Source organism: Bos indicus, chromosome 6 (genome assembly GCF_029378745.1).
Source record: "Bos indicus isolate NIAB-ARS_2022 breed Sahiwal x Tharparkar chromosome 6, NIAB-ARS_B.indTharparkar_mat_pri_1.0, whole genome shotgun sequence".
In the NCBI taxonomy this organism is placed as follows: domain Eukaryota; kingdom Metazoa; phylum Chordata; class Mammalia; order Artiodactyla; family Bovidae; genus Bos; species Bos indicus.
Window position 1 is genome coordinate 33,115,807 of NC_091765.1, and position 23,401 is coordinate 33,139,207.

Consider the following 23,401-nt stretch of genomic DNA (forward strand, 5'->3'; position numbering starts at 1 on the left):
TGCTTTCCATGAGGGCCAATGTTTAAGGTAGGATAACTTACAAAGACCACCTTTTTTTCTCCCATTCAAACTGAATGAAAATAGTTGAGTCCCATTTATATATATTAATGACCACTATATATCCGTGTGCTTCATAAATTTTTTTAAGTACAATATATTCAAATATTTCCTTAAATGATGGATAATGTAGCATCAGCTAGAAACCAACCGGGAATATACAATACAGTATTCAATTTATTCAGTATTCAATTTATATTGATACACAGTCAATCCAACATAGTTTTTGCAAAATTATCTAAAGTATTATCTAAAGTACAGCTAAAATCCATATTTTCTCTGTAAAAGTGTCACTGTAGATATGGCACTTTGAAATGAGCTAATCCCTGGGGTCTTGGCTATCAGCAGCATTACCCCTAAAGGACATTCTTTTCCCAGTAATAATATTTTTCATCCTGCTCCAAGACTGTCAGAGTATTCTTCCTTGGTGGCCTGGAAGCTTCATTCCTCTTATAAACTCAGCAGCCAAGAGCAAGTTCTAGCCTTAGAATCTGGGCAATATTTTGAGAAAATAAAACGGTTTCTTCTCAGCAAGCCTGTGCATATGAGCATTCAGGGGCTGATTTTCCGGTTTATGGATTATCTAAAACCCTTTGCTCCTTCCTTGCTTTTGGCCATTTTACTGCTCATTAGCATTGCTACTGAAGGATGGACAGGAAAAATAAAAGAAAGAATCAGAGCAGCCAGTTTTGCTATTTATTAACCATTTATCAACCACTACAAGAACTCCTGTGGAGAAAAATAGAAATATTGGAGAGTTCGTTTTCAAACTGTTATTTTCAATTTTCAATGTTTGTCCTATTCTCAATGATATCCACAGAATTAAAAGCTTGCATAAATATGTTTTCCCAACAAAACTTACTTGATTTGTAAAGTTAACTAGTTTTACTTTTTCTATTAGGAAATTTTCTTTTATTTGCTATAATATAAAATTGTCATTTTCACTGAGGAGGTTATTATACATTAGAAGAAAATACCAATTAGTAATACAAGATAATAGTATACTTATAACTCTAAAACTAAAAAAAAAAATGTAATTTAATTTCTCCATACCCAAGAAACCAAGCTTAATAATATGATATGTGGCATTAAATTTAGAAAGAATTGCATTCATTTTATTAATTACAATATAGACAGTGAAAGTTGCTCAGTTGTGTCCGACTCTTTGCAACCCCATGGAATTCTCTAGGCCAGACTACTGGAGTGGGGAGCCTTTCCCTTCTCCAGGGGATTTTCCCAAATCGGGGATCAAACCCAGGTTGTCTGCATTACAGGCATATTCTTTACCAGCTGAGCCACAAGGGAAGGCCAATTACAAGATAACTAGATCTAAAAGCCATCTCCTCTTTTACTTGACCTAAAAGCATAACTACTGATATCCATAGAAGGGAAAAAAAGGAAAAGAGATAAAAATAACAGAGACTTTCCCTTAGCTCTGACTATGGCATGACTACATTGACTTTGTAGCCTATGAAGTAAAACAAGGTTAATAATTAGCCATCATGAAGCTGAGGAAGGAGATTTCTATTATAAATGAAGACTTTCTATAGGTGGCAATCTCCTTATCCCATCCATATATTTCTTCTGAAATATATGTTTGCTTTATGGCAACTTAAGGGCAACATAATGGTGGCATTTAGTGAATTATCACATATTCCAGTGCCATAATAGACCACAGTCATCCAATGAGTCCTAAATTGCTCTACATTCAGTCTCCAAAGTACTATCTCAGAAAGCACACATACTTCAAAATTCTTAAAGGATGGGAAGCATGTCTTATGTGTGTGTATTAGTGGCTTAGTCGTGTCCGACTCTTTGCAACCCTACGGTCTATAGCCCGCCAGGTTCCTCTGTCCATAGGATTCTCCAGGCAAGAATACTGGAGTGGGTTGCCATTTCCCTCTTCAGGGGATCCTCCCGACCCAGGGATAGAACCCAGGTCTCCTGCATTGCAGGCAGATTTTTTACCATCTGAGCCACCAGGGAAGCCCAGGTCTTCCATGAATACATATTGAACTGTGTACACAATAGGTGTTCAGTAAGCACTGAATCAAAAAATTCACATGATTTTCATGTAACATTTAAAATGTTTTTTCCTGCAAATAGAATATGAGGATGTAGATCATGATTTCTCTGCTTGAAAATAATGAATTATAAAAAAAATGTGCAAAACCCAACACGACTGCACCACCAGGAAACCAAAGAGTAATCCCTCTCAAGTCTGGGCATGAGTCACCTTCCACACTAATGACTTGTTAATTTTTTTTTATTTCACATTTTTTTAAAGTAGAAATTTATAATGGTTTTTATAAAGGGCATGCCTCCCTTGGGCTATGCTGAGAGTTGCTGGTATTTCTAAGAAGAAAATTCCCTATTTTCTGTTACCACCTTCAAAGAAGTAGCAAAGAAGAAATCTGGGCTGAAGAGCAAGATAGTAATTGCCACTATACCACTAACATAATTGTGTTGGTTGTCAGATTGCAGAAATTATAGAAGAATCAGTCTTTCAAATTTGAATTCACCATGAACTACATGCCACAGAACAACAGAACTCTCTTGTCCCAGTTTAGTTCCAAAGGTATTACCTAGCCTACGGTTTTTAAGATAATAAGCCCATATAAAACGTGCTCCTGGTGGGGCCTGTCATTTTAATGATGTCAAGGTTAAGTATACTAAGCACATCACCAATTTTAGGGGCTCATTCCAAGTTAAATTTGAATTTAAATCTGTTAATCATTTCTTTCAAATGATTATATTTCACCACCCAGGAAGGCAAGAACTAGCAATTTTAAAATATCTTTTGATGTTATATACTTCATTAATCATGTTCCTCAGGTCCAGCCATAACACAGCTTGCCTTCTTTATCAGTCATTGCTGTGCCCAAACCAGAGGACTCCTATGCCCTCACTGTTCATGTATTCTATGCTTATACATTAATAGATGTAACCAAGCAGAAACAAACATGTGATAGTCACATTACATTGTTTCCATAAGACAAATGTTTTATAGAGGAGATACCACTGTAAATGACAAAGAACACAGAAAAATAAAATGTATCTGTTATTGGCATTCTTATTTTAATACAAATATTATTTTAGCTAAAAAATCAATACATAACTTATGTATATTAGTAGGAGACCAGTAAAAGAACTCAGATTCATTTTCAGAAGGCTGAATTCTGAGGTTAGAAAACGTGCAACATTTTCTTTCCTCATTTTCACCTATGACTAAAGATCTATCAGCTATGGTATAGCACAAATAGAAGTGAAAGTTCCATAAAAGGAAATATTTAAATGTGTTACTGAAAACTAATATCATATGAATTTATCTATTTAACTTCTATGTGGCAATATGTACTGCCTTTTGAAAAAACTACACTCAATAATGGTTCCAAACTGATTTAAGTAAATTGAATGCATAATAAAATTTACTTAGAGGAAACTTTTATTCAATTCAAATGTGTCTATTTTAATGAGAGGCTTTTATGCTATCTTAATGTTATTTTAATGCCATTTATATAGGAATATGGTGTGTCCCTAAAATTAACAAATACTAAAATACTAAATGTTGATTCTACTTGTAATGGTATATCAATACTCCATAAAATATAATACATTCATAATTTCAGGTAAAATTTTTTTGTCTAAATTTGAGTGCTAATATGGGAAACTACATGAAGCAAAACTGCAGAACAACTAACTGATTCTGTTTCAGAGAGGACATATTAATATAAGTTTCTTTGTCTAAATCCACTGGCATTGGCCCAGTATCACTTGGCCAGAGATTACAAAACTAAAAAAAAAACATAAACAACAATCAAAAACACAATGCTATTTGAACATGTGTTATCTAAATTCAAGAATCCAATAGGACTGAATTAAAATGAACATTTTATTTTGAATCCTCTTACTGAAAATTTTCTTATGATTTAAACTTTAAAAAAATTACTAAATATCCAAACTTTGATCATTAAAAACAAAATCTTCCCTTTACCTCGTATTCCCACCACCACCATACCCTTTTGTCCCTTAAAGCAAAGCTCATAGAATTCCTCAAGTCCCATTAAGTCTTTGATTCCTTGCCAATCTGTATGTTGTCACTTCAGTGCACTGAAAGCAATTTTGTCAAAGTCACTTTTGTCCTCAACATTTCTAAACCCAGTAGTCAAGTTTCAGTTTTCATCCATAAAATTTGACAGAATTTCTGGTTTTCTCCTTGAAATACTTTCCTCACTTGGCTTACAGAACACACCATATTCCTAGCTTTCTTCTTAACTCACAGGTCACACATCTTTCTCTTCTCCTAGATTCTCACCCTGACCTCTACACTTTGGAACACCCTTTGGTATATAATCTTTGACCTCTTCTTTTTGCATAATTATTCCTTAAGTGTACTATCCTCTCCCATTGCTTTAAAGATCATGTCTGTAATGATGAATTCTTAATGTGCAGCTTGAATTCCTAACTTCCCCCCGAAATTCTAGACTAATGTAATCAATTACCAACTTAAATTCTCAAATTTGATGTCTAATAGAAATATCAAATGTAATAAATGTAAATTTTGACTTTTATCTAAAACTTACCCATTGCCCCATGTTTGCAATTTTAGTTACCTGCTTGCTTAGGTAAAATACTTCAGAAACCTCATTATTGTCTCTGGATTTCTCCCAGAAGAAGTTTCATTGGAAAATCCTATTTCTTTTATAAACTTCAAAATACACCCACAATCTTAAACTGCTCAACTAACTCAGCAACAAACTATTAGAATAGTTCAATTTAGTACTGTCAAATGGTAGTACATAATAATGTTCCTATGACTACTTCAATCAGTTCTACCAAGCAGATATACTTATCTTTCTAAAACACAAAGTTTTACATAGCATGTGTTTGATCTCAACTCTCCAGAGGGCATCCTATATACTCAGATCTAAATACCATATCATGACTTATAAGCTATGATAGGATCTTCCCAATTTGCCTCTTAGACTTATTTCCTTCTACTTTCTGCTTTGCTCTCTACACATTTGTTTCACACTGACTTTTAAGATGTTCCTTAAATGAATTAAGCAGATTCCTTAGTGTCTTATCTCAGGGCAGCTGCCTTTGCTATGCCCTCTGGCTGAAATCCTTTTTCATCAGATACCCACATGGCTAATTTCCTTTTTTGGAATCAAGTCTCTGCTCCAATAATCATCTCTTCAGGAGGTCTTACCAGACCACCCTACTCAAAATACAGTGCCATTCCTTCATTTTTCTTAAAAGCATTTATCACTACCTGACATTATAACATGTATTTCCTTATTTATCTGGCTGCTACCCCCATGAGAGTGCAATTACTTAAATATAAGGGCATATTAGTTTACTTGTTTGACATTTTAAATCCAGGACCTAAAAAACAGTAGTTCATAAAGTTCATATGAACAGTAGTTCATATCATCCAATGTCTGTTGGATGATATACTATTCTCCCAAAGAGCATACATACAGCATATTGATAATAATATATACCTTACCCTGTGGGTTTAGGGAACTAACTTAAAGAATTATAATGATTTTGATAATGAAACAATCACCTTTTCAAGATTACTTGGGAAAAATCAAGTATTCGGAGCAATAAAATAAAATTCAGAGCAATAAAATTATTATTTTAAAAACTACTTTGAATTATCTGGGGATGAAAAAAAATTTTACAGTTGTTTTAATAAAAATAATAACAATCTTTTTTCATGAATAAAAATATCTGTTAATAATGATCTTGATTACAGAGTAATTTTAAAATGTTTAACACACAGGGAGGCTTTTTGTGAGCTCCTTGTGCTTGCCTCTGGCTTCCTTCTATTCACTCAGGAAGGCTTTCAATGAGTAAACCCAGCCTCAGCTTCACAATGACAACCATTTCATGAACAACAGTAGGGTAAAAGCAGGAATACCTGGGGCAGGAATCCAAAACAATGAAAACACTGAAGAAACACTGGCTGTTTCTTTTATACACTACATTTTTGAGTGGCGCCAAATGCATTCTAATATTCCTGATGCACTTCGACTTGGTAAATTCTAAGGGCTCCTGTAGTCCCTGCTGGTTAGAACATGACTACTCACTCCTCCAGTCATCCTGAAAGTACACTAGTATTGCGGGATACACTAGCACTGTATGTAACATCTAAATACTAACCCTAGAGAAAACAAACACAAAATGTAAAATAAGAAGAAAAACACCAATACAGTATACTAACGCATATACATGGAATTTAGAAAGATGGTAACAATAACCCTGTATATGAGACAGCAAAAGAGACACTGATGTATAGAACTTTTGGACTCTGTGGGAGAGGGAGAGGGTGGGATGATTTGGGAGAATGGCATTGAAACATGTATAATATCATCATATATGAAACAAGTCGCCAGTCCAGGTTCGATGCAAGATACTGGATGCTTGCGGCTGGTGCACTGGGAGGACCCAGAGGGATGGTATGGGGAGGGAGGTGGGAGGAGGGTTCAGGATGGGGAACACATGTATACCTGTGGCGGATTCATTTTGATATATGGCAAAACCAATACAATACTGTAAAGTTAAAAAATTAAATTAAATTAAATTAGAAAAAAAAAACCCAGCTCTCCCTTCTGATACTGAAGTTATCTAGAATGTCTGATTAACAAATATACAATAATTCTTGTTAATACCAAAAAATCTTCATATTAAAAGTAAAAGTGAAGTCGCTCAGCCGTGTCTGACTCTTTGCGCCCCTATACTGTAGCCTGCCAGGCTCCTCCATCTATGGGATTTCCCAGGCAAGAATATTGGAGTGGATTGCCATTTCCTTCTCCAGGGGACCTTCCACACCCAGGGATTGAACCTGGGTCTTCCGCATTCTAGGCAGACGCTTTACAGTCTGAGCCACCAGGGAAGTCATCTTCATATTAAGGGGTCCTTAATTTGAAGGTTTAAGGTTCTGTGATCCACCTATTCCCCTTGTATTTTTTTCAATTCACGCTAAACCTAACTATTAAAAATGGCTGTTTGAACCATACTTGACTGTATCTCTTCTGAAATATAGGAATTTGTCTTTATTTTAGGTCATGTAACTGTAGAGCTTAAATGAACATTAATCTAAAGCTTGTTTTAGGGTTAATAAAAATGAGGACTAAATAAAATAAATAGCTTCCTAATATAGTTCAATAAGTTATTGGTAAAATTGGCACTTAACCCTAAACACTCAAAATTCTAATCCAGAACACTGTTTACTGTCTTATATCCTCCTTCTGTTTTTCACATTTTCTAAAATTTCTGTCCACATCTAAATGCTAAAATTCACCAGCTGAAATGACCTAACTCCACAGATGCCTTCTTAATAACCAATCCCAGAATTACTCTAGTTTTTTTTCCCTTATCCTTCAGATATCCATCTGATCATTTTTACTATGAATTTTAATAATATATTATTCCAAATAGTTTATTAAATATTGGCACAGGGCAAGGTCTAACATAATATGATAAACTGTTCATTCATTTAACCCAGTATTCCATTCTCTAATTATGTGATTTGCCAACGTTAAAACTAATATACCAGGTCAAAGTTGACCTTAGTTTCATTCTCCATTAGTCTTATAATAGGATATGCCAAAAGAAAGATTTTTGCCTCTTAAGTCAAATAAACAGGAAAACTTCTACTTGATAATAGACACTGGTTTCATATTAGCACACAAACCTGATGGTGCTTGTGGTAGTGGTAGTTGTGGTGGTGGTGTGTGTGTGGAAGAAACTGATATAATACATAAAACTTCATACTTCCCATGCCAAAATTATCTGAAAATATACATGATCATTCACAAAATTCAATGGTTGACATTTGTAAATACATTTATATTTGTGCCCATTTTCTTTTTCACAGCTCTGTAAGTGTTTCATGTTATAAACATCAATCAGTTTGGGACCCAAAATGTTCCCTAGTTAACCAGTTACTAGTGTCTGTTTGAAGAAGTGAAGTCGCTCAGTCGTGTCCGACATTTTGCGATCCCATGGACTGTAGTCTACCAACGCTTCTCTGTCTATGGGATTTTCTAGGCAAGAGTACTGGAGTGGGTTGCCATAATGTCTGTTTAGACCAGCACTAGTAAGCGTATTTACATACTATTTGGAATTTTAGTTTTTCCATAGATAGTACAAGTGTAAGAGTATATTTCTGCTGTATTTTAATTTTGTGAAAAATTTACACCACTAAATCCAGCAATCGAATCTAGATAATATAGAATGTTGATATGTCCTAGAATTAAATTCTTACAAGAGTCGGGGATAGCATTTCTTTTTCTTGTTTGAAAATAAAGACCACCTGTACCCTAGAGTATCACAATCCTAATGAAATGGCATCTTTTCCCTAAAATTAAAAAAGAAAAATAATTCATTTGATTTTCAAGTAGGACTACAAAGGAACAGCTCAGAATGCAGTGACACCTAATGGCAAAATTATCTTTATAGGGCCACAAATGTAACTTCTAATAAACACTATATTTGTAGTCAACCTAAGTAACACTACTCACCAATATGCTATTGTCTGAAATATCATGAAAATCTAATAGCAGCACCAAATACTTTACTTTTTAATACTAAAGTATTACATGCAGGTGAAGGGAAACAACCTTCTGCATTAAAATGTGGTTTTAAAATTACATATTTTTGAGATAAACTTGCAGTATGGTGAACTGAGCCTTAGCGATTAGAATTAAATATAATGCACCTTCCATTACTCTTAATAACCTCAACTGGTTTATATTGTTAAGTTGAAAGTTAATGATCTTGATTTTTATTCATATTTGAATTAAAATTTATAGGAGCTACTTATCAGATGTACATTTCACTTGGAGTAGAAAGCAAAGGTCCTCAGTGTAATGGCTTATTAATCATGTCACAGTTGATATTGTTGATTAATAACACTAACTTAATGCACATCTGAATTGCACTTTAAATAACTGTATTATTGATACAAAAAAGTATACATTATAAAGTATACCCCAATTTTATATCCAGAAGTTACTTCTTAATACTCTCTAGAAGTTTACAATATAACTTATCTATAACTTAGGAAGCAAACAACTATTGTAAATCATAAAAGGATAACTTAAATTACTGAAATGTCTTATACAGTAGAGAGTTCTTGATGACTCCTGAAGGCTGTCATTAACCAATGCAAATCATGTGAAGAGTTGAAAAAAAAACAATTTGACAGAAGACACAGTACAACTTCTGGAAATGTCACAACATTCTCTATTTGATAAAATTGTCCTCAGTGCAGCAGTAATGAAAATTAATGCTTTAAACTTGCCATCAATTATATTTATAATGTTTATAACGTGGTGACACATTTTATTCACCCATCAGTTTTGTACTTTAAACTTTCTCATGATGAAAACATTCTGTGAATTGTCTTAGGCTTCTCAAACATGTCATAGTTGATGATTATGGTCTCAGAGGACAAAGTATCATTTGCTTATGAGAAAAACATGCATAAGTGCTTTATTTATATTCCCTGTTGGCATAAGGTATTTTACCATGACCGATAACAATAAAAATATGCTTGTGGTTTTTGTAATATATGAATAAGTACACTGTTTGAGTGTTCCCTTGTAGAGATATGTAACTGAGGATGGCTCATCTCAATCAGTTCTGTGGGCACAGGAACCAGATAAGAAATGAGCACACATTAAACTGTTAAAACATGAGATCCTCTGTATTAGATATGAAGCAAGACACAAACTGTGCGGTTGACTGGAAATGCCACCTAATCCCTGCTTAATTAAAGCAGTGCTCTAAACTCCTGTTGTGTTTAGAGAGTAAAGAGTGTGGGACGACTGATGTATGAAGAAAATAGCAGTCAGCGTGGCTAATCTCAAAGACTTTGGAGCTTTCTAGCTACATAAATCAGAGCGACTTTTGAATAGCCTCATAAAACACAACATCATTGCCATTCCACTCACGACTTTTTGGTTCTTCCTACAGAATGCAGATCATTAGGAAACTTCTAAGCAATCAAGTAATGTGAGTCTGATGAAATTACTCAATCAATGCACAAGCTCAAAGTAGAAGCATAATTCAAAATTGCACAGATTTTATACGTCAAAAGACCTTTCCTTGTGTGGGGGGCAAAGAAGATCACAACTGAGGTAATTTATTTCCAAACACTGTGCATGTATTGCATGTACATGTGTATGAAACAATATTCTAATTATCAATTATCTTTAAAATACAATTTAACAGAAATTCAAAGTAATTACATTAGTTCATTTTGACTAATAAATATTTTCATTTAAATTATTAGAGTTTAACCATTATATCTCATCATTGCAGTCAACTAATGTGCTCAAAAACATATGAATTTAAAATATACAATTGATTTTATTAAAAAATACCTGCATGAAATAAAAACAAAGAGGAAGAAGAGACGGTTTTCATACATACACTTTGGTTCAATACCAAAAAGATTCAATATTTAAAGAACCTATTAGAGCAGTGTCTTTTTATCTTTCCAGCTCGCCTGAACTACATATTGCAGCTACTTTCTACCTGAACACATCACATGAGGCTGTGAAAACCTTTCATTTCTGCATATCTCTTTATATCTATAGAGTTGAAATATTCACTTCCCCTCCAGTTTCATCACTTTTATCCCTTTAGTCCTAAAATATGTTTGCCATAAGCATATTTCTCACAATTAAATACTTAAATGAAGACTACCCCCCTAAAGATAATTATCTTTTCCTACTCAACCAAGTAAGCTGATCCAAAGACTATTAACTGATACTTTAAAAATTTTGACATAGCTAGTCAGTTTTTAATTCATTATAGTTTAGCTAGGATGGGGGTGGAAGAGAAAGAGGATTTTAACCTCTGACGTGAACATAAATTACACTTGATCATTTTTTTTAATTTAGGAGGTAACATTTTTCAGTATGTTATAAAAGATATGAAGCATCTGAAACAACCATCAATTTGCTAGTTTCATGGCAATATTAGGTAGTCTATAAAGAAGGCAATTCTCTTGTGTAATGTACTAAATGAATTCAAGTCAAATTATCTGAGAATTAAATATTTATTTCAGTAATATCAATATATACATTTAATGCATACAATCAGCTTTCTAAAGAAATCTCTAATTTGTACACAGTAACTTGGGGTGGCAGGTCAGGTTATAAATAAGTAAGCCATGTCATACTGACTGATAGACCTCAAAGGAAAAAATACAATAGTTGTGTTCTATTTTGAAACAAATACCCAGACTGCATTGCAAGATAGTATTTATCTGGTAGAGGACAGTAACAGCTGCAGGTGTTTGCAAGTAAAGTACTTATTGTGTAGACCACTGAATAAGCAATAAAATAAGCATTTACCCACACCCTCGCTTCTGAGCAATGAGGAGCATAAGGCAGAAACTCGTAAACACAATGTGAATGTAAAGGTACTGTGATAATATAAATCTGTATTCCTGCTTCAGTCATTTACAACTGGATATAAATTAAATGTACGTCATTTCTTTAACAGAGGATACGTCATTTCTGAACTCTTATCAGAACATTACTGAACCTCTCAATGAGGCCACAATTTCTCCCTGAAAAGTTCTGAACCCACAGGCACTGTTGCCCCCAGGCAAACTGTGATCTAGTAGGCAAGCTATCTAGTGATTAATTTACTAAATGACTACGTACAAGGTTTTCTGAACCCTGACCTTACTACTCCTCGCACAGGAACCTATATGGCTCTATTGATATAAACGATAGAGAATGGCAGACATGTTTACAAGACAGCCTCTGAGACCAAGAGAGGGAGCCCCCTGGAGCTGAGGCTGACCTCCGCGGGTTCACACACCAGAAATCCCTGGCTAGGGCAGACACAACCTCCACCTGCACTAGGTTCCCCTTTCAGAACGTAAGTGTGTGTGTGTGTGTGTGTGTGTGTTGGGGGGAAGAAGGGGTATGCGCGCGCGCGTGCCTGTCTGTGTGTGTTGCTCGGGGGAGGAGCAGGGGGACGGAATGGGGAGATGCTGCGACCCATCTGTCGCCTCAATTTGCAGACCATCAAACCGTGTGGACAGATAAAAGTCTTGTGCCCAGAAAAATTCCCCAAGAGGGGCCTCTCCTCAGCGCTACTGAACCTCGCTGGCCCGCGGACGCGAATTTCCGAAAAGGAAATCATCGCATTAACGTAGAGCAGGCTGCAAGAGCCCGTCTCCGTTCAGCTCTCACGGATTAGCAAGTGAGAAGAGTTGGAGCCTGAAGCCGCGAGCGCGGTGCATGATAATGACGCGCAGCCCCCACCCGCGCCCGCCCCCGCGCCAGCGCCCGCCGCGGCCAGTCCCGGCCCGTCTGGTTGCCAATAGGTGGGGCCACAAGCATCTCCAAGCCGGCTCGGCGTCCTTCCCGGAGTCAGGCCACCCCGAGCCCCAGCGCCTTTGCTCTCGGCCTAGCGCTGCAACTCGCGAGTTGACGGCGAGGCGAGGCAGGTGTCTGCGAGGCTGCCCACGAGGGCAGCCCGCGCGCCTCTGCTCCCGCTTTTCCCCCGGCGCCGGAGGCCAGGGCCGGCGAGCGCGAGCCGGGCAGCGAGGTGCGCGGCTCCCGGTCCTCGGCGACACGGCCGCCGGCCCCTCCCGTCACGGTGGCGGCTACTCGGCGCGAGTACCGCAAAGCCGAGAGGACAGCAAGAAGAGCAGGGGGCTGGGGGCGCCGCCAGCACCCCGTCACCGCCGCACGCGCTGCGGCGAACGCGGCCCGCTCACGTTGCAAAACCACCTGTTCGATCCGAAGGGAGCTCTCGCCCACCCCCACCGCCCACCCCCATCTCCCACCCCAGCTCTTTTCGCTTCGCAGATGACTCTCTGTTCCCCCCAAAGATATATATATACATATATTATTTTTTTTTAATGGAGCAAATATGCATGCGGGAAAGAATATGGAAGGTAGAGTCGATGAAACTTCCTTTCCTCACACATTTAGAAGCCCCCAGCGCTCCCCGGCACACACGCACGCTGAGGTAAATTGAGACCCCACGCATCCAGCCCACGCTCCAGGATTCACCGCGAAACAACAGCACAACTCCAGGTTCAGCATCCACATCCTTCCAGAAAACTGCACAAGTGTGAGGGAAGGGTAGCGGGAAGGGGCAATGAACCGAAGCCACCGCCAACGAGCCACACAGAGGGCGGAGAGGGGGAAGCAAAGGGGAAACGTCTGCGAAACCAAACGGTCAAAGTACCCACGGGCAGCACCAGCCCTTTCTTACCGATGTGAATGATCGAATCCGCATTCGCCGAGTCCCAGGTTCGAGACCACCAGACGGACAAAACCAAGAGCAAGGGGAAAACTTCCATCTCCTCCTAGGCTGATTCTCTTTTAGGATGTATTTTCTTTCGATGTTAAAAATAAATATATAAAAGTCCAAAGAGTTTGAGGTCACGATAGTTTAGCACAAGCTTTTTCTTTTTCTTTTCCTTTTTTTTCCCCCCTAAATTCCTATAACCAGACCAAAGCTTTTAATCGTCGCTGAGGAAGGCAGAGCGAGTAACAGAAAGAGCCCAGCCTGAGGAAACCTCCTTCGCGAAGCCGTGTCACTTGGAGGGGAATTTTGGCATCGCCAGAGTTGTTTGCAGTTTGGCTTTTTAAAAATGTATCCAGCCTCGTTGTTCTCGGGCAAGGGGGAGAGGCTGGAGCTCAGACCATCCCCATCGCTGCGCCGGGGCCGCGGGTCTCCGGTCCCAGCTCCGCCGCAACTTCCAACAGACCACCCCCCCAACCCCCCGCCTCACGCCGGATGTTCCCCTCCCCCTCCCCCCACCGAAAAAGCCCCCCTCCCCCCCGCCCCAACGGCCCGCGGAGAATCGCTGGTCTTCGCTGCCAAAATAAAATCTAAGTGGCAAGATTAGGAGATTCCGAGCGGAACAGCCAGATTCCAGTAGGGGGGGGAAAAAACCCTCTCCAAGAGGGGTAGTAAAAGTGAACTTCAAGGTAATGCAGATAGTAATGCAGAGAAAATTCCCTTTCTGCGCGAGGCGGGAGCGGAGTTCGGCGAGGCGGGCCCGCGGAGCCGGTTCGCTGGGGCGCGGTGGCGGGGGAGTTGAGCCGGGTGCTAGCAGCGGGGCCGGGCCGGAGGAGGGAAGCTGCCGCGGGCTGCAGGATGCTTTTGGAGCGGTTCGCCTGGCGGGATGCAGGAAGCGAGCAAGGAGCGAGCCTGGCAGCTTCAACGCTAGACCCACGTTGCCTAGAAATGGATCACCTAGGAGAACGAGCGAGCCCGCGAGAGAGCGGTGCTATCAGGCGGAGAGGGGAAAACCGAGAGGAAGAGCTTCTCTCTAATAACCACCTCCTCCCCCTATCTGCAATACAAGGGAGAAACAAAATAGTGCTCTCATTTCCCTTGGAATCTTCAACCGGGACTGAGAAAAAGGCAGGACTCCAAGAGAAAAGACGTTGAAACCTTTTTTTTTTTTTTTTTCCTTAAGGAGGTTAAAGCCAACCTAAAAAAGCCACCCCACTTATTTAACCTTGTTATTGCAATTCTCCAACAGGTATCAGACTTTTTCTAGTCTTTGCCTGGAATTAGTCACATCGGTTAAAAACAAATTAGGGACACCTGGTCACTAAGGGAAAAGGAGACCTAGAAAGCTTTTAATGAGATTTCAATTATAAAGTTATATATATATATATATATATATATATATATATATGAAAGGAGAGGGCGTGCTAATTACCTTTCATACAGTGATTTTTTTTTTCTGTCTCCAGAGTATTTTTTAGGCAGTCGGGATAGAAAAAAGATAAAGAAGATCTTGACATTTTAAAAATTTAACAATTACGTGAAACAAAATGCATGCTTCAGTGAAACATTTGATAAAAACATTACATTAGCTAGCTCGCCACAGACCGTATACATTAATGCAGAATGAGGAAGTTGGTTGCTTCTCCATGGAAAGAGGTGAGAAAGTACTGAATGACAGCCTCCCAGTACCAGAATGAAAGGATTTTCTGCAAGCATTCTCCTTAAAATCCTGAGGATTGTGACTTCCTTTCTTCTAATGGTTAACTTGTATCCAGTCTGGCCTCATTTCAGACTGGAGATGTGTTAAGGAAACCAAGTGAGTAGTTGAGGCCAGGTATAAACAGGCCTAATATTTCAATTATAATTGGAATCTTTGGGGAATGTTGCTACTTGGCATTTATGGATATCAAACTCCTCAACCTTTGGAGCCCTCCCTTATCTCCAAATTTGGCAAATCTCTTCTTTTTACACTCTCGCTTGAGCACTTCTCTCTAGTCTGGTGTATTAGGCTATTATTTCGCCAAACATAATTGTATATCATCACCTCTGTGAGATGATTTCTTTCATTCACGTTGTGTATTTTTTAACTGAACATTCTGGGAAATGTGCTACCATATTGTTACTTAAGTTAACAATTCTGTTGAAAGGGCACCTATTCAGCCCCCCAACCACTCTCCTCAGCCACTTCAAGGGCTTAGTTCAAATTATACCCATGAAGTCATATCCAGTCCTTTAACATGGGAATCATATGGAATAAATGGATTCTCTGGCAGCTCAGCTATAAAGAATCTACCTGTAATGGAGGAGAATTGGTTTCAATCTGTTGGTTGGAAAGATCCCCTGGAGAAGGAAATGGCCACCCATTCCAGTATTCTTGCCTGGGAAATTCCATGGACATAGAAGGCATGTGGGTTACAGTCCATGCGGTTGTAAAACAGTCCTGCATGACTTAGAGTCTAAACAACAGCATACGGAATAAACTCATCTTCCTGTGTTTTCACAGCACACTCTACTTTTGTATTAGAGTCGGGACAAATTCTGAGCTACACCACTGACACCTTGAGCGTGAGGACTGTAGCTTATTCATATTTTAGTCACATCATTTTACATAGAGCCCCTTGGTTTACTTGAAATTCATCACCTTCTTCTGAATTTGGCATAAATCAGTGCTTTTAAGAAGCAACCACTGATTGCTGCTGCTGCTGCTAAGTCACTTCAGTCGTGTCCGACTCTATGCGACCCCATAGACAGCAGCCCAACAGGCTCTCCCGTCCCTGGGATTCTCTAGGCAAGAACACTGGAGTGGGTTGCCATTTCCTTCTCCAATGCATGAAAGTGAAAAGTGAAAGTGAAGTCGCTCAGTCGTGTCCGACTCTGTGCGACCCCATGGACTGCAGCCCACCAGGTTCCTCCATCCGTGGGATTTTCCAGGCAAGAGTACTGGAGTGGGGTGCCATCACCTTCTCCGAACCACTGATTAATTCCTATCAATTTTCATCATTCCTTTATTTTTTCTATTAGTATACATTGTTTCAATATTGATTTTATTGATCTTCTTGATATCATTTTACTTTTTAAAGGGTTCAGTTTCAATTTCATGGATCATATTTTGTTGTTATAGATTATGAAGTCTTTGGAAAAATGGACATATCTCCTCATAGCTTTCTTCTATTATATTTTATTACTCACAAGGACATTTTAAAAATTGATGAGTTAGTATATGCCCAACCAAGAAAAAATTGTGAAGTAGCTATTAACATGGAAAAAACACTTTAATATCTTAGAATCAGAGAACTAGGAGGAACTACAAAACATTATCTGGCCCCATCCTTGCTTAATAAATGTCATTGCTGGAGGTAGCTAAATACAGACAATTGATACTATCTTCTCTATTGGAAATCTGTTCTAGTGTATTAGGAAGAAAACATTTTCATCATTCTAAAATCCTCCATCCAAATAATTTCTGTGTCCAGTGAGTTCTAATTAATAGATTTTGTGTAGAATATAAATTTAAACACATTTTTAATTTTTATGTTAACTATATTTTCTATTTTAGAAAATTGCATATTATGATCTAATATTTAGTCAGCCTTTTAATCTGTAAATTGGATGTTAAGTTCTAGAGGGAAAAATTAACAAATTCATATAGGCTTTTGATGAAGTCTATTTGTTAGTCTAGTAAAGGCTAATTACAGCTAAGTTTAGCTGTAATTCATGCGTTATCACACAAGTAGTTTGCTGCACTGAAATTCAAAACTGTGACATTATAACATTTTGAAAAAAAAAAACAGGGCTTTCATTTACCAAAGTTTTATAACCAATGATTAATTTTTGGAATAAAAATGTAATTGAACTATGATTTATGAATTTATTGTTTCTATGTGATGTGAAGACTGTCACTTCATTCAGTCATTAGTTGTGATGTGAACATCAATATTTGAAGAAATGCTCGATAATCTTAGCAACTTTAAAATGGAAAATATAATGATTTTTATGAAAGAACATAATTTTGGAGGCATGTTCATTTATTGTTGAGGAGACATGAAATTACAATCTCCTTTAATTGTTACAATGTACTATGTGTAAAGAAGGCAACTTAATGAAAATACTGGGAACATACAAATTTTTCATTTTCACTTTTAAAAAAATACTAAAAATACCAGTGTCTTAACTTTAAAAATTAACTGCTCATAGGATGTTATAACATCAGTAAGTCAACTTACATTAATCATTTTTAAAGAACTCTTCAATAATATTCAGTTACTCGAGAGATTTATTTTGTTTTAGCATAAAAATCTGTAAATATATGAGAAGTGTACTTAAAAATTAGTAGAAAATTAATTTGAATATCATAGAAAATAAATGGAGTATAATGCCTTTTGGTCCTTCTTTCTAATTCACCATAAGTGTATGATTAGTATTATAAATACAGATAGGCACACAAAAGATGTCTAAGTATCATGTAACTTTATCATAAATATTAAGGAAAAAAATCTGTAAGAGCGATAACTGACTATATATGCAAGTAGTAATAAATTATGACCGTAAAATTATAATTGACTTGTTCATTTGCAGAAGTGCAAAAGGAATTTTTGTTTGTTTGAGAGGCTGAAAAGGCAACTTTTATACTATGTAGATCAAAGAAGTTAGGAACTCAATGGGAACTTAAGGCCTCTATTATTCAGTGTCTGGTTTTCTAGAAAAAGATGAGAAACTTAGCCCTAGAAGTTGTACTGATAATTTGTTTAAGGACTTGAACTTAGAAAACACATTTTTTTACTTTTAAATATGCTCCAAGAAAATCATTCTTACACATATTCCTGTATACCATAATAACATATTCACACTGGGTATACTATGTTCTTTTATTTTTAGGTCAGCCTTGCAAGACTCATCACTTTCTACTCTGTCAAACTGTTTTACCCATAACACTAGTGATTGGTGACACTCCCTTCCTTCCTTCCTATCTTTCTTCCTTCTTTCCTTCCTTCCCTCCACATTAATATCTTAATTCCTTCCTCCCTTTCAAAGCTTTCCCTAAATCTGTAAAGCTGCTTTACCAGAGCAAAGTCATATTTTCTTCTAACTCAATGTGATGCAAATTCCAACCAAATTTTGCAACTAGATTATTTGATAATTTTTAAAATATAAGCACTCTATCAAACTCATCTATTATTAAAGTTAATTCAAGTCAAAACCTTGAATTTCATAACTTTTCCACTGTCCATACATTAGCCATGATGTTGAAATTTTAGTAACAAGAGTTCAGTTATATATATTGGTAGACCTCTTTTACTTTAGACCTTTTATCTGTTCTGTCTAGATGTTGATATGGAATTTTAAAGTGGAATATTAACATTAAATACCAAGAAGTTGGTATAGGGAGGTCAAATGATGACTCACAAGCCAACAGAGGTTCTTTACTGAGATTGGCCCCTCACTACATTATTTCCTGTCCCCACAAGATGGCAGCCATGCTTGTTGTAGATTTAATCAGCTTACTTTTTGAAATGTCTCAATACTTAACAGTTTACCAGAGTATAATTAACCCATATTAATCAAATTACTATATTTAAGTAAACTTGATACTTTAAGTGACCTTTTTTTGGTAACTTGATTTTCTGAAGTTTTATTTCTTCTATAGCTTACAAATATAGTAAATATCTATTATCATGCTCTTATCTCTGCTTTATTCATGCCTTCTGAAATTTTATCAGTTACTTCAGAATTAAACATCAATAGGATGATCTTTAATAATATGACAGTCAATCCTATGATAGGGATAATTAGAACACTGTGATATAGCATTCAAATTTTTGCTGTAAATGTTAAAGTTTTAAAATGAGGTTTATTTAGCTATATCTTTTTTTCTACAGAAAAAATATTTTATACGCCTTGAGTTAAGAAATTTCACTTGGCCATGGAAGATGGAAATTGTCTATGAATTATCTGATTGATCCTTCTGGTGTGGCGTATCATTTGAAACAAATGTCTAACAAATAGGTCAAATGCAAAAAGAAATGCATGATGTCAACTATAATAAATATCAATTACCTGACCCTTTAAAATCGTATTTTTTATTTTCCCATGGTTAACCATTTTAATTCTGAAATTAACTGTTTCTTTTGAAACTATTTCTTGGGCACAGAAGTAGCTAAGATACAAAATATGTTTGTGCAATACGCTGCAGATAGAAAAGTGTACATTTTAGCCTAAAATATATTTTATAGCAGATATCATGGGCAAAACTTTAAATAGAGAAACAAAAGTTTGGTCAATAGTTAGTCATTTACACACACATAGTGGCTTTACAGGCTTTACTTCAAAGTAGTGTTTACATTTTAAACATTTCATTTCACTTCTTACTGGTAGAGTACATAATCAGTATAGTCAGATATAATAAATCCATTATTCCTTGTTGGTCCTGTAAATTGATGGTGAATCCAAATATTTAATTAATTATGAATAAATAAATTGTCTTATAAGTGAAATGATAAAAAATTTTAAATATTGTGGAGTATAATTCAGGCAGCATAAGATGAGTATATTGACTCATTGCAGAATAAACATATTACTGAGGTATCAAAGTAGTCTATTAGTAAGATCATTTCACCTATTTACCAGTCCCATCGTTTACAACACAAATAGTGGTTATCTCTTGGTATAAAAATTACCAAAGATATTTTGAAAGGGTTCTTTGGGATATGACATAAAAAATTACCTCAGCAACAGAAGCCCAAACATGATTCTGCCCCAATTTAACTTGACTTATTCCCAATTTAACTTGACTTATTCACAGTGTTGGAGAAGGCAACAGCACCCCACTCCAGTACTCTTGCCTGGAAAATCCCATGGATGCAAGAGCCTGGTAGGCTGCAGTCCATGGGGTCGCTAAGAGTCGGGCACGACTGAGCGACTTCCCTTTCACTTTTCACTTTCATGCATTGGAGAAGGAAATGGCAACCCACTCCACTGTTCTTGCCTAGAGAATCCCAGGGACGGGGGAGCCTGGTGGGCTTCCCTTTATGGGGTCGCACAGAGTCGGACACGACTGTAGTGACTTAGCAGCAGCATTCACAGTATGGTTGATATGACTAAAGAGAATGCAAGGGGAATAAAATTAAATTTTGTATTAAATATGATAGAATTCATCTAAAGTTTGCTAATATAAAATGAGTCATATTGTCAACACTTTGTTTCATTTTTTTTTTTTTTTTTTTACAATATACTGATTTATCACTTTGTAAGAAATTTCATCAAGATAGAACTGGAACATAAAGAATTAAACACAATATTAAGGTCATAAAAATGAAGCAATCTTACAAAAAATTCAATGCCTACAAAGTTAGAAATATCTGAACTAGCATATCTTACATTGTGTACTAGGGAATTCTTTGTTCTATTGGTGGGGAATGAGATTTATTGACCACATAAGATTAAAACTACTAAGTAGATATTTTTTAGATATCTAGAGTATACATTAACATATTAAAAACATGAGGTTTCTAGGTAAAAAATTATTAACTTTTACTTAACCCAGACTATCTCACACTTATATAACTGTTAATTTCCCCCTTTTATGCACAGAATGAACATTCCTTGTTGTACTGTTATATTATTTTTCAAAAATAATTTTTTGGTTTTTTTCTCCTCTGTTTGTGGATGGCTATATTAGCCAGATTGTAGATTTGTAGTTTGGTTTATCCCTACCTACATATCTGGGGAGTGATTCTGTTTTGTGCTATAATAGGAATTTCCAGTGTCTATTTTGAACTTCTACGATGAAGGAAAATATATCCCTCAACAACAAACATATTTTATTTTTAAAATGTTTCATAGATTTCCATTTCTGCTTAGGATGTACAAAGCCAAAGGAGAACATTGCTCTCATCCTAAAAATAAGAAAATATTGGATAATCTATAAAAATATAGATGAACTAGAGATCAAATTGCCAACATTCATTGAATCGCCAAAAAAAGCAAGAGAGTTCCAGAAAAACATCTACTTCTGCTTTATTGACTACGCCAAAGCCTTTGACTGTGTGGATCACATTAAACTGTGGAAAATTCTTAAAGAATGGGAATATCAGACCACATGACCTGCCTCCTAGGAAATCTGTATTCAGGTCAAGAAGCAAGTTAGAACTGGACATGGAACAAAAGGTTGGTTTCAAATCAGGAAAGGAGTATGTCAAGTCTCTGTATATTGTCACCCTGCTTATTTAACTTAAATGCAGAGTACAACATGCGAAATGCCGGGCTGGATGAAGCATAAGCTGGAATCAAGATTGCCGGGAGAAATTTCAACAACCTCAGATACGCAGATGACACCACTCGTATAACAGAAAGCAAAGAACTAAAGAGCCTCTTGATGAAAGTGAAAGAGGAGTGTGAAAAAATTGGCTTAAAATTCAACATTCAGAAAACTAAGATCATGGCATCTGATCCCATCACTTCATGGCAAATAGATGAGGAGATGATTGAAACAGTGACAGACTTTATTTTCTTGGGCTCCAAAATCACTGCAGATGTTGACTACAGCCATAAAATTAAAATATGCTTTCTCTCTGGAAGAAAAGCTATGACCAACCTAGACAGCATATTAAAAAGCAGAGACATTACTTTGCCAACAAAGGTCTCTACAGTTAAAGCTATGATTTTTCCAGTGGTCATGTATGGATGTGAGAGTTGGACTATAAAGAAAGCTGAGTGCTGAAGAATTGATGCTTTTGAATGGTAGTGTTGGAGAAGACTCCTGAGAGTCTCTTGGACTGCAAGGAGATGACACCAGTCAATCCTAAAGGAAATCAATCCTGAATATTCATTGGAAGGACTGATGCTGAAGCTAAAACTCCAATACTTTGACCACCTGATGCGAAGAGCTGACTCATTGGAAAAGATCCTGATGCTCAGAAAGATTGAATGCGGAATTAGAAGGGGATGACAGAGGATGAGATGGTTGGATGGCATCACCGACTTGATGGACATGAGTTTGAGTAAGCTCTGGGAGTTAGTAATGGACAGGGAGCCTGGCGTGCTGCAGTCCATGGGGTAGCAAAGAGTCGGACATGAATGAGCACTGAACTGATAAAAGTATAACTTTCCTTGAACCCATCAGAGGTTGAGGCAGTCAGACAGCAAAGTAAACTAAGCTCCAAAAAGTGGTGAGCTCCTCTAATGTAAGACAGGACACAAACTTTCTTCACTTTGGCAGAGCACAGAGGAAATATTTGGTGTAGCAGGTGTGAAAGTGAAGTCTCTCAGCCCTGTCTGACTCTTTGTGACTCATTGACTGTAGTCTATCAGACTCCTCCATCCATGGGATTTTCCAGGCAAGAATATTGGAGTGCGTTGCCGATTTCTTCTCCAGGATATCTTCCCGACCCAGGGATTGAACCCGGGTCAGAGGCTTTACCATCTGAGGCGCCAGGCAAGTCCAAAAAAAGAAACGGAACACTTCATGAATTTGCATGTCATCCCTGCTCAGGGGCCATGCTAATCTTCTCTGTATCATTCCAATTTTAGTATATGTGCTCCAGAACCGAGCATTGCAGGTAAGAAGAAATCATCAAAAATTTTAATGAAATCCTAAAGGATGAATTTGAAGCAGCATAAAAGTTTAGAATAACTGGGGGCATCAGACACAGGCAGTGTGCACTCACTCATAAGCTCTTTTCTACGAATCTACATAGGGGCTCATGGAAAGGAATGAGAGCAGGGCAGGAAACCAGAAATACCCCCATAACTGCTGCAAGCATAGTGAAGGCAGAACAGTCTCAAGATATGGTGCATTTGCATGGGCTCTTCTCATTAGGAAGAAAAATGCTTTATACTGCTGAGGACGGGACAGCAAACTGTCTTTTAACCAGGGACCAGGCAAAGATCCAATGTTTGTGTAGAAGCAAAGCTCATCAGCTTCTGGGGAAGAGTTAAGAGCTCTTTGCTTTCTGACCTCAGAAATTAAGAAAAGATCACTGCTTCTGGGAAAGTGATAGAATTAAAAATGTCTGCCACTAGGGTTTGGACTACAAAGACTTTATGAGTCACA

The 23,401-nt window shown here is 37.3% G+C and overlaps 1 protein-coding gene and 1 non-coding gene across 2 annotated transcripts in view; both read right to left on the bottom strand.

The window, feature by feature from the left end:
- The window catches only part of GRID2 (glutamate ionotropic receptor delta type subunit 2), a 1,601,543-nt gene extending 1,587,723 nt beyond the window's left edge, over positions 1 to 13,820 (bottom strand). The window contains exon 1 of the mRNA XM_019962451.2: positions 13,321 to 13,820. Within this exon, the coding sequence (XP_019818010.1) occupies positions 13,321 to 13,408 (88 nt within the window). The 5' untranslated portion in view covers positions 13,409 to 13,820. The remainder of the gene's footprint in view (positions 1 to 13,320) is intronic.
- An 8,975-nt stretch (positions 13,821 to 22,795) lies between these two features.
- Positions 22,796 to 22,902, bottom strand: LOC139183755 (U6 spliceosomal RNA). Its single transcript, XR_011567372.1, has one exon. It is a non-coding gene; the product is annotated as a U6 spliceosomal RNA (small nuclear RNA).
- Positions 22,903 to 23,401: the final 499 nt, after the last annotated feature.